The sequence below is a fragment of the Chelmon rostratus genome, chromosome 15 (assembly GCF_017976325.1).
Source record: "Chelmon rostratus isolate fCheRos1 chromosome 15, fCheRos1.pri, whole genome shotgun sequence".
NCBI lineage: Eukaryota > Metazoa > Chordata > Actinopteri > Chaetodontiformes > Chaetodontidae > Chelmon > Chelmon rostratus.
The window spans coordinates 12097742-12113879 of record NC_055672.1 but is presented as its reverse complement, the minus strand read 5'-3'; the positions used below and the strand labels follow the sequence as shown (position 1 = coordinate 12113879).

At 41.1% G+C, this 16138-nt stretch overlaps 1 protein-coding gene across 2 annotated transcripts in view; it reads right to left on the bottom strand.

The window, feature by feature from the left end:
• stac (SH3 and cysteine rich domain) overlaps positions 1–15040 on the bottom strand; it is a 32246-nt gene extending 17206 nt beyond the window's left edge. Inside the window, exons 1-4 of one of the 2 annotated variants that reach the window (XM_041954244.1) lie at positions 14927–15040; positions 13632–13664; positions 11579–11912; positions 1956–2089 (exon numbers count right to left, since the gene is read on the bottom strand). In XM_041954244.1, the coding sequence (XP_041810178.1) occupies positions 1956–2089; positions 11579–11912; positions 13632–13664; positions 14927–15040 (615 nt within the window). The remainder of the gene's footprint in view (positions 1–1955; positions 2090–11578; positions 11913–13631; positions 13665–14926) is intronic. The other variant, XM_041954245.1, reaches the window with a different exon arrangement.
• Positions 15041–16138: the final 1098 nt, after the last annotated feature.

Sequence of the window (16138 nt, the reverse complement as noted above, 5' to 3'; positions counted from 1 at the left end):
TTTAGAGCTGTACTCCACTGGGGAAACTTCCCTTTTTATGCTTGACCTCTCCACCTCATTTTCCACTCCTGAGAGCCGATCATATCGCCAAGCCTCATCCCTCGGGCCTCCCGTGGAAACACGTCACAACAGCCTGCCTGTACTGTCAGTCTGACTTCCATATCATCTCCACATGGCCTATACTCACTTTATTCTTGCTGATTAACAACTCAGCTTATTCCAAATTTCTTCACGATTCCAGCCAAATGTTCAAAAGGGAGGGTGTAGTGAAATACTGTGGAGGAACAAGGTAGGAAAGGTAGAAAATCACACATAAAATGACCTGACACAGCTACAGTCTCTCTCTGTTCAGTGTGGGATGTGTGTGAATGACTAAAGAGTACCGGTTCAGTGCTGACTGCCAGTTTGCTTCGCTCTGGAGTGGAAGCGATGAACGTTTTCTTGGCGCTGGCTTTCACTGGTGCAACTGAACCCTCCCCGTTAAAAACACTCAGCCCACCCCAACTCCACAGCCAAATGGTTCCGTTGTAATGCAGGTCCACAGATGATAAGGGGCGATGATGACTGCGAATCACATCATAGACCCTGATCTCAATTATCGTCACCCAATAACAAGTAGAAAGAAAGTGTGCTGCCAGGAGGGAAACGATGCACAATGACAATAACAAGGCTTGATCTCTCAGTCTAGTTGGGGGTTTATTACAGTACAGCGTCATTACCTCTGACGTGTGAGGTAATAACACTTAAAATCTGATTTACTGACTATAAAATAAATTGTCCTACTCAGTAATGTAGTTTTGATGCAGTTTTATTATGTCGATAAGTAGAACCTGAATTTGAAATAGACTAATCAGCTCTAGCTTAAAGTTTTGGCTCAGTTAGGGCTCCAATTTAGAGCTTTTGATTAGCAGAAAAACAGCTTGTTTGAAACAACGTAGGGAAGTAAACTGCTGAATTCAAAGCATCTTATGGATCTGTTGTCAAAACTTACCTCACAGATGCATTTCATAGACTTCAGATAATTAGATAAAATGAAAGAAAAACTGAATAAAGTCTTAAAAACCTTGTATCTTTTCACGAACTAAGAAAAACAGCTTATTTTAAGGTTGACCAAGGTTTTCCAGTGAGGTTTTCCAAAGCGTTAATAAGCCCAAAAAAAGTTGAAGAATTTCCTTAACTTTTAAGTGTTAAACATGCTTCAAATAAAACTAGTTCATATGAAGCATCACTCAACCACATCCAAATACAAAAGTGTGTGTAGCTGTACGGCAGAAACCAAAGTTAAATGATGGCTGCTATTAACGGCGGCATATTGGGGCCTGAGTATTATTTATTCAGTATAATTATCATTCATCAACATTGCCAACTTTTTTGTGATCACAATCTCATTTCCTCTGCCAGTGATATAAAAGCTCAAAATTGAATAATTAAGGAAGGTGATAATTCTTCCAAATATTATTTTACACGACCGAATTTGACCAGTGAGCAAGGCTTGACTTACTTAAAAAAAAACACACATCATAAAACTATTACGTGCGACATCTTCAATAGTTGATATGAAGCTGCCTCTGGCTGATTGTATTGATCCTGATGTAATGGTTTATGCTGATGGCAGCTTGACGGAGATGAGGAGGGGCCAATATTTTTGCATTACTATTACCTAACACACAGACAGACAGAGTGATGATATAACGATGGTGAGGACGATGACGAGGATGGATGGTGGTCACAGATGTACCAGCACACTCACACATAGAGTGTGATTTCTGAATAAGCACATTCTGGTGGGAAACGGTCAGACAGCCAATTCTAATATGTCTGTTTTGGTTGCTAATGACATCAGTGATTATATTCCTGAAGCTCAGAATCTCCCCCGAACTGTGGACAGCAAAGAGACGAACGTCCTGTCTGCATCATGTCTCATGTCTTGTTTTATTCTGTGTCATGCATCTTACCAGTTTGCCCATGCAGCGCTGCTGTCCCACTCCATTCTCACATTTGTGGTGGAGGCTCATCTTGCAGGCTTTGCAGCGGAGGCCGTGCTTTGCCGTGTTTCCCGCCAGGAACACCACATGCTTGGCTGTTGTACCTGATATGCACACAGAAAAGAGGCAACAGGCTCAGATCTGTCATGTCAGGAACTGGACTCGAATGCAGTAAGCTCAGGAGCGAACAACAAATTACACACAAAAAGGCAGAGGTAATGGAAAGTGTTGCTCAGAGCAACATCTCATTCATTTATTCATTGTCTTTACACACTTATTCCTAGCAAGAGTTCCTGGAGTCTTTCCCAGCATGCAATGGGAGAAACCTGCAAAGTGACATGTGGAACATTTTAACAGGGACAAAATTTAGCAAATGCGACACATGATATGCACTCCTGCAAAACCATTTAAACTGAAGTGGCTGTAACTGAACTAGTGCTATCTCCACCATGTGAAACCATTTCAAACTGCTGCCTGTGTGCAGCTCATCCACACTTATTAATGTGTGACTCACAGTTGCTGGAATAAATTAAGACTAATCTGACTTATTTGTGAACCAAAGTTACGCAACATTGCAACCACAAACATTCAGCATGTATGTGAGCATTTGTGCATAAAGGTGTGTGAAAGAGTAACAAATGAATATGGAGAGAGAGATATCTGAGGAAACAAAAAGGAGAGAGATAGCCTTGTTTAGGGTGGAGATGTGAGATTGTGAAGACAAAGGTGTTGGCAGAGAATTAAGATCACATGGCAACAACAGATTGTATCATTGCAGCTCAGCCTTTAATGTAGATCAAAGAGCTTGGGCTCTGTCACTGTCTGTCTGTTAGTAAGACAGACAGAAATATAATGACAAAGCAAGAGATGAATAGGCAGGTATGCATGAATGTGCAGTAAGGAGGTAATATGCGTATGTTTGGGGAGTGAAAGGGGAAATCCAATTTAAGGTCGTCACTGGATTAAACAGGTAAATAGCTCAAGCTCACCTGTTTGTCAAAAGCTTCCTAACTTTTAAAGATTTAAAGGATTACTGTCTAGACCCTGAAGCATCATGGGCTGTTTTCCTGCTCAGGGAAGAAAAATTAACTTCATATACCTTTTCATGAGCATTTCCAGCATCCACCTGTAGGGTTTGAGACTCAGGGAGGAAGCTTTCATCACGCCCCAGTCTCTGCTCTGCGTGTCCAGATCTTAACATCAAATATTAACTCTGTAAATAGTCATTATTAAAATGTTAATAAGTTTGGCCGACTGAGCTAAACTTTGACTTAGCAGTTAAGCTACGAGACAGCTGCTACTTCACTGTCAGAGCTCGACGGTAACGGTTGCCAAGTTGCCACTGGCAACCATTTAGAGAAATTTTTGGCCTTCGGTCGCCAGCCTGGAAACTACTTTTAAAAGTTAGTGCTGAGCCCTGCAGTGTTGAGCCCTGCACTGTGGAAGCATGTGGCATAAAATCACATGAAAATGTGAACTCATCATCTTTTGGTTGTAAGTGGAGACTGTATAACTTTTAAGTGTTTTACATAAAAGTGTCATCTGACAGCCATTGCACATAAACAAGAGAGGAGAGTATCACAACGCCTCTGTGCTGTTATTAGTTGTAGTCTGGCAGCTGTGCACTTCTGGCTCTTTATTGATTAATCAATAAGCACGTGCCCAGCTCTGGCTCACACCCTGCATGTGAAAATATGGACATTCAGAGGATTCATTGATCAGCAGTACTTCAGTGGGCTTTGAGAGTGCAGGGAGAATATGAGACCAATCCAGCTTTGATCTCTGAAAGATTGTCAAGTTAGCTCAAGGTTGTCATGTTGTGTATGTTTGTTTTTTTGTGTATGTGTGTGTGTGCATTGTGGCGAGCAAATAAAGTCAGGATTTCAGTCTGTATTATCCTCAAAAATATTCAGTTTGATGAGCAGGGTGAAGAGGTTCAGCGAGCAGGGGTAACATTACTGTAAATGTGAAACCAAGCGGAACACTTGATCCCCGAACAAGACAGCAAACACAGGTTACTGTGTACTTGAGGTACAAAGCCCCTCATGTGTAGTTTACTTAGCCAAAAGGGGGGGTGGAATCTCTGCTCGCTCTTCACGTGCTGTAATCTGAACTGGTGTATAGGCTGTCTGGAGCTGGGCAGTGGTGACAGGCACTTGAATCTCAATAATGGGTGGAAAACTGGAACTCTATTCCCCATTTAAAGCTCTTGTGTTGCTTGGCTGAGCCTCACCGACACAGAGCTGGAGGAGACTAAGTTAACCTGAGATGGAAACCAAGAGAAATGTGATCCCGGCCTGAACCCTCATCGGTGAGCCACAGATCACCACAACAACAGCAGCAGCAGCAGAGGCAATGAGCACAACCTGTACCAATTTTTAGGTCGCTCTAAATCAGGTCAACTCATGATGTTGTTTAATGAGCACTTGGCGTTTCATCCTCCTTCAGGTCAGCAAACAATTTCTCTTAAAACAGCCTGTCCAAAGTTCTTGTCCGTATCTCCCAACGCACGGGGGAAGGAAAGCTGCTTGTCTGAGCGGACTCAGTCCATCCATGGTAAATGTAACAGTGAAGAAGGGGAGGAAGCACTGTGCTTCAGCAGGCTGACACAAGAAACAGACATTGTTGTCTTCCTTCAGTGATTTTCTTTCCTGCAGGCTCAGAGAAAAGTACAGGTTCTCTACCCGATGCCAGGATTTCCCCTTTGCAAGGGGGAGCTTGATGAATATGTGGGGCAGTAAGAATAAGTTCTTGTTTTTTACTAAAAATAGATATTGCACACAGCACATTAGAAACAAATGTAGTTTTTCATTGAGCTTGGCCAAAGAATATTCAACAAAACAGTGGACCGAACAAGTACAAGTGACCACGAGGCAATGACAAAATTGTCTTTCACGTGCAAAGGTGAGAGACTTCAGCACAAGGTAGCACCCAAAGAGGCCACAATTAATGACAACACAACACATTCAAAATGTGTCAAGAAGTGCAGACTCTGCATTGGTAATAATGTTTCGTAAGAAATAGCATCACAACCTAAGAAATCAAATTACTGATATCCAAAGTGCAGCCACAATGAGAAGTGCAGCGCATTTAGCCTACAGCTGAACTGGCTACAATCACAATCTCATGGATTACATTTCAGTTGCAAACAATAATAACTTGTAGGCTAATGATAAACGTGCACCCTGTTCTGCACTGGTTCTAATGTTACGTAATAAATGTTTGTCACAAGGTCAGAAATAGAAGGAATAACAGCCACAATGCAGCCAACATGAGCTGCTATCATCACAATCTTAGCGATGACATCTCTATTGCAAAAATGTGTGTAGGCTGGGGCTCAGCAGATTTGTGACATGGCTGTAAGACCCCCTAGCCCCTGTATAATGCCGTGCCTGACGGGGCCCAAAGACTTCACAGCTGTGAGGAGACTGAGTGACAGTGCTGCTCTCTCTGGCATTTGAGCTTTCTTGTCTACTCTGGCCTGAAAGCCCACTATTCATTCACACTACACTAACACACTAAGACTCCTTCAACTCGCCTCTTATTTTTTTCCCACACACTCTTTCTCCCGCAATTTCCCACTCTTCCTCCCTACAGTATCTCTCATGCTGCACACTCTCCACACAATAGCCACACATTGATCCATTAAGCTGTTCTCACTTCACGCCTCCTGATTTCCTGTGCAAATAACCTTCATCGTGACAATAACTCCTCCACCTTCTCTTCCTCGTAAGCTCCTCCAAAACACTGACCTGAGCGCCATTCTTTGGTTTATTTGCAGGCGTTAATTAGTTTCTCCCACAGCCATTTGATTTGTGTTACCACTGAAAAATCCATTTCCCCATCTTGAGAATTAAGTAAATACGTTTTTTTATGCATGCATTTGCAATCTGTTTGGGAGGTGTGTGTTTATCTGACAATCTCTGGCCCAAATGAGAGGGTTTAGAGGCCCAACTATTTCTATCGAGTTATCTTTCAGAGGTACCATATGTGTATGGTTCTCTCGCGGTGCAGATTTAAATTTTCCTTAAAACAGGTTAAATCTGAACAAGACAAGAACCTACAGCCATGCTTGTGTCTTCGTGAGGCTGTACTTAGGTACAGCTGTGCTTTGCGCTAAAGTTAACATTAGCTTGCTAACATTTTCGCAATGAAAACAACCAGATGTTTTGCAAGTATAATGTTCATTATGTTTACCATCTTAGGCTAACCTTTAAGCATGTTAACATGTGCTAATTAGCAATAAACACAAAGTACAGCTCAGACTGTTGGGAATGTCATTAGATTTTAAATAAAATTTTAAATTTAAATGTACCAAATTCCATGACAATCCATTGAGACATTTCGCACAAGACCTCATGGTGGAAGTGGAGGAAAAGTCTCTGGGGACCATGAATGTCTGCACAAAATTTCATGGCAATCCATAAAGTATTTGTGGAGATATTTCAGTCTCGACTTAAGTGGTGGACCAACAGACTCTGCCATCAATAAATGTCGCTAGCACGGCTAAAAGTAGCTATATGTAGTTTGAGTCAAGGTTTAAACTCGAATATGTCAGCACCTCCATAAATAGCACTTTCTTTAAACTTTTCATGATCTGACTTTTTTTTCAGATGGCATTTTCCCCGTTGGCACCCGTCCAGTTTGACATTTTATAATGCTTTTTTTTTTCTTTTAATGGAGTACTGGCGTGAGAGACATTTTCAAGACATGGCAGACAATGTCATCCATCGACTGTGATGCTGGAACGGATAAGTCCTCACAACACGTGGCTGTTGCATCTTGTTGACAGAAAGAGAGAAAACACATCTGACACCCGCTTGTATACGCCTCTTACACACTGAGAGTGTGTGTTTCTGACACTTTTGTGCATCGTGTGTGTGTTAACGCAGGGAGGGAATAGTAAAGCCTCAGTTAGCACCACAGCGGTGCTTGTATAGTACCCAATCTTGACCTCTAACCCCGGATTAACTTCTCTCTGAGGGCAACCAAACCTGTCATGCATATCTCAGGGATTTCATAGCACAGACTTGTGGATGTTAATCAAGCGAGATTACTGCATCATTGGTGATGAACATCATATTCATAATCCAGGAATTTGGATGCCTTGATTTGACGTGTTGAAGAGATCATGAAAGTAAATTACTGTCCAACCCCTAAAGATTGTTGCAGGATGTTAGTGATTACTGACTGACAGTGATATTTTGTAATATTATCTTAAATGACTGCATTTGTCATCTGCATACAGTATATCTGTCATACAAGATCCTTTAAGTTTTTTTTTTTTTTGCTGTGCAAAGTATATTCCTTGAAGCTCTTTGTGTTTTGCATAAATTCACAACCTAACAGCTGTGAATATTTTAGTAAGTCTGTCCTGCAAATTATATTTCACCTTCTACCACCCGCAAATAACCCTCCCATACACTCACATAGACGTTTATTTAATAAGCCATTTGCAGGAGGGACCTGCGATCAATACCTCAGCATTAGCGTTCACAACATTTTTATGCACCAGTGAAGCTAATTCACTGTGAGTTTCACAACAAGCACGCTTGCTTTCATGAGCTGCATGCTGCATATTGCATTTAGCCAATGTAATGAATGAGAAAAAAAACATGAAACACAACAGGAGCAAGAGTAACCTTGGAATAAATAAAGGTTAAACATGCATGCTAAATGCGCTTCTTAGTAAACTGGGAATGTAATGCTTATTAACATCCCTCTTCCTTGAGGTTCTGCCCAGCATCCACACAGGTGTTCTCAATCATCGCCATCACCTGTTCACAGTCGTGTCAAATCAGAGTCAGACACATGAGGTGTTGACTCATTATTCAATGAGTGTTAACAGAAATTCTTGGTTCTATTGCGAAAGCGTTTGATGATGTTAAACAATTCATGTGTGGTGGTCAATATGTTGCAAAAGCTGAACAGGAGGTCTGTGGATAAATTGGTACTGGGCTGCACAAGAAATAATTAATTATTTCCGTTTTATTTATTATCTGAGTCTAAGCGATCTCATATTTTGAAAAATGACTGAATTCTCACGGTTACATCACGGTCAAATTTAACCCACAAGCTAGCAAAATGAGTAAAAAACAGACGTGTTTGGAAAGTTTCTTTGTTGTTGGCGCAATGTTACGAGGAATATGCTAATAAAGTTGCATACGAATACACAGTGTATTTACGTTTATTATTATATTTACAATATAAACAATCTTGACCGGTTCGCGGTGATAAAATGGTTAAATGTTATTGTCAATCATTCCTGAACTCTGGCCTTGAATAAAAATCATATCAGACCTTTAATTAGTAAGTTTGAGAACCCCAGGTATAAAACACAAGATAATATATATTCCATAACATTGCTGTACTTTAATACAAACCCCCCACAGACTTTGCAATACTAATAACATTTACAACATTTGAATTACAAAAAGAAAAGGTATTTCATTACCTATTTAGAGGAAACTGTACATAGTAACAAAATCCTTAATGACAGGCTTTACTAATAAGCATAACTCCAGACACTGCATTAAAATAGCATCAAGAACAGTGTAACATTGAATTAAAATAGCATGAAGAGCAGTGTAACAGAACAGTTTAGCTTGTAAACAAGTCTTTTGCACATGTAGATGTGAACAGTAACAGTGAAAGTGGAGAAAGAGAAGAGAAGGAGAAAGACAGAGCGAACAGTGAGAGTACTTGACTGCAGCATCTGGCTGGTATCCTCCATCACCGATGACGAGCGCCTGTAAAACAAACAAACAAAAGTTTAGCAACACAACGTCACTGATAAAATATAAAAATGTGAAACAGACTAATGGAGGGAGGTACTGGTACCTGATGTACTGTTAATAGGCTGGCCTATATTTGTAAGAACTCTTAAGATGAAATGAAATGAGAAAGTGATAAGATGCTAACACACCTTACAAAGGTCAGAAACACCAGTTTGCTAACATTAGCTAACTGAGTTCAGACTTGCTAAGATACAGAGCTAGCTTTGCTAATTTTAGCAGCCTGACCAGGTGAAACAGACCTAATGAAATAGGCTATTATTCATAAAGTCAACTGTGCAATAATCATGCAGACAAAACAATGCTGGACAGTGACAGTTTTTGGAGATAAAAATAACTTTACCTCTTTGGTTGAAGTCCACATGGACTGCTCGGAATGATGAAGAAGCTGTGCTGTCCAAAGTCAGGTTCAGGAATATCCTGTCACATGTTGTCACTCAAAAATGACTTGAGTAATGTGAAAAGTTTGATTAATAGAGAAGTGTTATCATCAAAACAGAAACACAAGTCCACAATTATCAGTAAGATGCTGATGGATCATGACAAGACTTGTGAGGAATGTGGTGCCTCTCCACCGCTTGACAGAAAATACTGTTTTATACTGTTAAATTACAGTTTGTTATTCTTAACTAAGCATTAACTGTTAATTTACATTATGTGAATGAATATTTAACAGTATTTTACAATTATTATAAAAAAAACAGTAAGATACTGTTGTAAATTCACCGTAGATTTACAGAAATTCGCTACAGTGTACTCTTTGCTCTAGCTACTTTGGCTGAATCTACTAAGTGGTATTCTAAGTGGTCTAAGTGGTATCTTTCTAAAGATCTTATACAAAGATCTGTGTGTCTGATTGGATATGCATCCACAGGATGAGACTGATAAATGCATGAATGAAAATCTGTACTGACAACACTTTTTGTGGATTTGAGAGAACCAACATTATGATTTTGTGCACAGAAATGTACAAATGTGGATTTAGTTTAGTGGAGTTTGCTGTGCACTCATATACATTCAATTCCAAGTATTTTCCACCCCACAGAACCTTGTCCACCACTTTGACAATAATTACTTAAATAAATGATGATGCACTATTTGTCATAAATGGGCATTAGCATTTGATAATCAACGTATGCTTGTACTCTCATTTTGAGTCCCCCCCCCCCCACCACTATGTCTCTCTCTCTCTCTCTCTCTTGTGTGCTGCTCTTTGACTCCGGGACACTGAGTCAGACTTTGACAGCACCATCACAGCTTGTTATGCACGCACACACACACACACAAACAGAGAGAGGCAGCCATGCTCCACTCTCTCTCTCTCTCTGCTGCTGACCATGCTGTGTTCTCATTAAAGCAGGACAAATGAAGAAGAGGCCAGTATCTTTTTTCACGAGTGCACCAGAGGGCCCACCACCTATCACAGGGCCAGGCAGGCCTGACATCACACTTTCATTATTAACAGACCACCAGAGGCCAATTCAAAGCTTTGGCCACATTAAACAGACCAGTGTGAGCAGCAGTGGTTGTAAACATGTAGAAGTATGTTTTATGGTGGAATGAGTTTTACTGAAGTGGTCATACATTCAAAGCCAGCTTGGATTTTTGATGACCAGTACAATTTGTTGATAGCAAGTCGATTTGTTGGTGTCCTCCATCCTAATGTGACCATGTTGATGCCAGAAATTACAAGAAATCTGAGTTTCTAAAGAAGATAATGCTATGGTGCACTTATTCAACACAGCACATTAAACCTGATTGAACCATTTCTTTGTCCACTTGGGGGAATCATAAATCAGCTGTTAAACACACTGTTGACATGTTATCATTATTTTAGCGATATGATGAATTTGTTAGCAAACATTTACTTACGTACACATCCAGCAGATACAGAGTGACATTATTATTCATTTAGAGTTGAGACTCTATGTCTAATATTTACTCGGCTTTGCTCTTCACCACCTCCTGTGGGAAATATCTGGCTCTTTAGCTGCTCAGCTACGTCCACCTGCTAGTCGCTAACTTTGTCTGCTGTTTGGTGCTGATGAGAGCAGCAAGGGTGAACACAATTACGCAAGACTGTTTGTAATTGATAAAATATTGGTGTTACATGTGCACATTCATATGCACGTCTTTGAACTGCCTACATTCCCACCAGTCTGACATTTCTTACCTGCTACCAAACGTTTGTCAGGGGCTTGCTGAGCAGATGGCACAGGCAGCCCTTGTCATTATCATGCTGCAGAGGCCCAGAGATACAAAGACTTAGTGGTCTCTCAGTACTGATGGCTAACAAGGGGGAGCAACCGCAACATCTGGTAAGGGGAGAACAGGTAGAGGAGCTGGCATGGCTGTTGTTGGCTATCTGACATCCCAGCGGACAGATGGAGGGATTTGGCTCAGCGTGCGAAAAAGGGGGATGGAGATACTTTGGTCACATGTCAGCAGGTCAAGTTGAATGCTCAGTGTCGGGTGGTGAACTGTCTGAGGTGCTTTAGGAGACTATAACCTCTTACATTCTGCTGTCTCCATACCAAATGTGCATATTATTGCATATTTATTACTCTCTAATTTTAAGTCTGATGACGGAAAAGGTTTACTTATACCTTCATCGGTTTATCTTGAAAGATAAGCTGATGAAGGACTCATTATGAAAAGGTTATGCTCAATGCTGTGATTGCAAAGTTCATTAGATGATGTGCATGATTTTTTTTAATCTTGCTTTCTGTTGCGATCCTGTCACCGTGCTTTCTTTCATATTCTCATCACACTAATGAGGGGGGGGGGGTGTAACCATACCTACGATCATGTGGTTGCAGACGTCACAGAACGTGGGTTTCTTGAAGATGTGCTCCATGAAGCAGTGTCCCGCTGAGTCTACCTGCAGCGGGTTGCGTGACTGTGAGCGTGATGTGGGAGGAGGAGCGCTGGGAATGGCTGGCGGGACCGGAGGGATGGGGAGGTTGGTGGTGTGCGGCGGGGCCATCCCGATGTTGCAGAGATGGCCCGTGCTGCTGCTCACATCAGAGAGCAGCTCCGTCTTGTTGTCGCTGCTGGTTCGGAAGAAGTTGTCTGCGCTCTTGCTGCGGATGCTCTTGGTCTTGAAGGACAAAGAGCGCTTGAGTCTCTGCAGCTGAAAAGAGAGAAAAAGAGTTGAAAAATGGAGCGAGGGAGAGAAAAAGAATAGGATAAATGAGGACAGAGGAGAGAGAGGAAAATTCAGAGCAACAGAGAGAGATGGGAGGTAAATCAATTCCTGTTATAGCCAAAATAAATTACAAGCTTAGTCTCTAAAACCTTCGGGCAAATGTCTCAGTGGCCGATAAAAGACCACTGCTCGGGGCAACTTATCACTGCTCAGTGGAAAACCTTCGAGGTTCCCTACCTGGAAGGTAATGTGATTTCCTGTTTAGGGCGATGCATCACGTCAACACTATTTCTCACACGCTGTGCTGCCGTTTCTGGCCACAGCTTCTATCAATCTCATTAGTCTCCTCTTTTACAGTAATGCTATTCATAACACTCGATACTGACAGCTCCTCATTTAACCTCTCAGTGTGTACTTCCTCCTCTGTGTAACCACTTAATTCTGGACTCAAACACGTAATAAAGAATCTCTAAGCTACTATAATGTGATTTTATGGGTCTGGTTTCTGGCTGGTGTGTTGCTGCAGGTCTCTGATTGAAGAAATGGATTCGGTTTTAAGTAATTGATGAGTAGGGAAGGAGTCCTAATGATCCCTTATATACTAACACACACTGCACAGCTGAATGTGTAACTGTAAACAGGTAAACACCTGTGGGTAGTTACTGTTTCTGCTGGGTGCTCAAGGTTGATCCGTCCTCTTCGAAGTTTATTACTGTATTAGCTATGCACACAGAGACGCAGTTTACATCAACAGATTCTGAGGCGGCATATTATTATTAAATCCCAGACTTAAACTACAAAACAATAAGGTTAATAAACATACATGCATTGTTAGCTGCTGGTATTTTTGGCTAACATGCCTGAGCAAATTGTTTAGAGAGCTTATCACTGCAGCTTTGGTGTGGCGAAGATCAATCAGTTCTCTGGGGTCACTCTGGAAACAATCAATTTGGACCCTTTCTCTACCATTACCACCCACACACACATTCACACACTAACAGACATGAACATACAGCACACACATTCTACTGCAACCTCTTCCAGTTCTTCGCTTGCATGGCTTTCGTACACCCTGAAAAGAAAAACGATGGTAAAACACAACAAGCATGTTGATGCAGCTGGTTCGAGATAACTACAACTAATTGATTGAGCAATTTTTTTCTGTAAATTCTACATGTGTTCTACTGTATTTACAAAAGCTGTGATAGTAAAGGATACTACACTTCGTTCCTGTGAGGTGGTTTGATATGTTTAAAATAGAAGACAGTCGTAATAAATAAAGATCTCTCCAATCATCAAAGTGAGGGAACGTGTGCATGCATCGAGGAGCTCATGCTGTGTTTGATGGCACCAAATGTACAAGAGCTGTGTTCTACCATGAAGCAGGGAGGGTTACTGGGGGCTGGACTGGGTAATGCAAAACAAACTAAAAAAGTCAGTGATCACATAAGATTATATATCAAACCACTATAAATAAATACATTCCCTGATGCAGCCTCAGAACAAAGAGTGTGCTCTACAAATATGGGTGATGATGAGTTAAACCTTTTGTGGCATTGACTCCACTAAGTGATCAACCTTAAAAAGCAGTAAAAGTTGTAATGTGAAACAACTTTTACCTCCATATACATGCAGGTATGCTGTTATGTTATGATGGACTAAAATCAGCAGTAGGCTACAGTTTGCACAAGAGTGGAGGCTCACCTTGCGCTTGTGATGTTCAGGCCTCACAGTATTCTTAAAGGAGGAATAAAAACACAAACACAGCTTTACTTAGTGATTGTAAACTTATTCTACTTATCCTGTCTGTGCGAAAGATTAAACACTTTCTTTAATCACTTTTTTGTCTTTCTGAGGTGTTCGGGGACAATGAGATATTGGGAATGAGTGACGTTGCTTGGCAGAAGCTTTAACATTAAGTGAGAAGTCAGCCAGGAGTCTCTTGAAATACCCAGTGACAAAACGTGCCAAAGTAAGAGCCCACATGCCTTAAAAAAATACAATGCAACAGAGTCAACCCAGATGAAAGAGAAAACTGGCCGAGGTCTTATCATACAAATGCGAAAAGCCTTATATAAAAAAAAACAGATAAAATAAGAGAAAGTCTCCTGTCCTGTACAGGAGCATTGGAGACAGGACATGAGAGCTGCTGTGACTAGTGCAATGTTTTACTGCTAATTGTAGTAGTCTGGGCAACATGTGGCCCACATAGATGGCAAAACGCCTGAGGCAGCTGTGGATCTCTATCACACAGCCTACTTTCCTACATCAGCCGCAAGTAGAAAGCACAAACCCATATGCCACTTACTCTCTATGGATATACGCATAATAACCATATCACTATCTTTTCCACTACAGCACACCATGAACCTGTTTGTAAGCAATCCGAGAGCTTCATACAGCCTTTTCATCCTCATTGATCTAGCAACAATGATTTTAAATGCCATGATCCCTGTTAGATATTAGTAGACTCTTACCTAAAGGAAAAAAAAGTCATAAGGATCTAAGTGTATTTCCGTTGCTCTATAGCAAGCTAAAACTCATCTCTTCTTCATCTAAAGGTTGTTTTCTTGCATGGTAAGGTATCATGATGTTATTCTAATGGTATTCCGACCTACTGCACTAAAAATGAGCCTGTAGGGACTCTTTGTTGCACTTGAAACATTATGTTAGTGTTTCCTGTCCTATTTGTACAGCTGATGACATCTCTCAAGTATTCTGTTGTATGGTATCCTCCTAATTTTTAATAAGGATCAGACTGTTTAAGCTGTTATAAAAGGCTAAACAGTGTGTGAGTCAGTGTTAAAAAAGTGACAGTTTAAAACATGTTGCTCTTCTTGGGAGCTGATCCCTGTTGAGTCTTTTTTATGGTCATGTTGATAGAAGTTTGTTTATCCTGCTCTATTAATAAGAGTTGGAGTGATGTACGGAGCTATCCCACTGTATATCTGTCTTTCCGCGGTGATGGTAAAAACTAAATAATAACAGGACAATCCTACCTTGGTTTCCTGCTGGCTGGCGTTCGCCGTCGGGGATTTGGGTGTCTCATTGTGGTCCCGTTCGTCCTGTTTGCCCCCACTTTCGTCCTGAATCATGTTGGCCGGCGGGATCATCCTCTCTTTTTGGGATCTCTAAAAAAAAACGGCTGCTCTGTAGAGTTTGTTGTCTCCCCGAGCTGCTTATATCGGTCCCATTCCTATATAGTCACCGTGACCCGAGGAAAAAAGGAGGAGAAGTCATCCAGACCCGCTGCTGCCGCTGCTCCTAAGAGGTGGTCTGAGTCTCATCCGCCGACAGGAGGAGATAAGACAAATATCTTGAGGAGGCTGCGAAAGAAGTGCTATCCGAATTAAAAGTTTAAAGTCAGTCCGGTTGAGCTTCAGAGTGTGCTCTCCTTCTGCTGGAGGCTTCGGCGTTTATCGTGTCGTCGTGCGTAACGCTGCCAAGACATCTCCAAGTCCACGCCGTGCGCCGTGCGCCGCGCACTGCCAATACTCTGATGGGCGGAGAGCTGTGGACGACCAGTAGAGGGAAGGATGGGGAAGGAGGAGAAATATGACACAACGACTCTGTCCTGCCAAAACTCAGATGGAGGATACACTCAGAGAAAAACACCCATATGGTCAGCTTGAATCACTGCTAAAGAAAGTAAAAAGATGTTTCACAGGATGGCCACTTGCTTCTTATTTCCAGGGCAAATCCACTTGCTTTTAGCCTTAGAGGTTTTTCTGGAACCAGGTTTTTTCAGTAACCTTCAGACTAATTGACATGGAAGCAGGTGATAATGCTTTGGACAGCAAGAGTCAGGATTGAAGACTAAATTATTAGTTACAATTAGGATTAGAAAAGCAGCATTTTGACCAAAATAATCCTAAATTGTTAAATTAATAATCAGCATTTTGATCATCACTCTTACTTTATTGCTGTGAGTTATCTAATAAGATGAGAAGTTTGATTGCTTTTCAGTTATTTTATGTTAAATAAGAAGCGCTTAGGTTAGCATTAGCTGCGATTAGTTCAGCACAAGGATCCAAAATTAACAAATTACACCTACCAGCTCATGTAAAACTCACTAATTAAAATGTTATATGTTGTTTGTTTAATCCATATGAAAATGTGTGAAAGTGTAAAAAAGATTAACCTTTTAGGTTGATGTTAAGTATGTGCTGGACTGTCTCTGAGGGAAAATTAGCTAATGTTAGGAAGCTAAT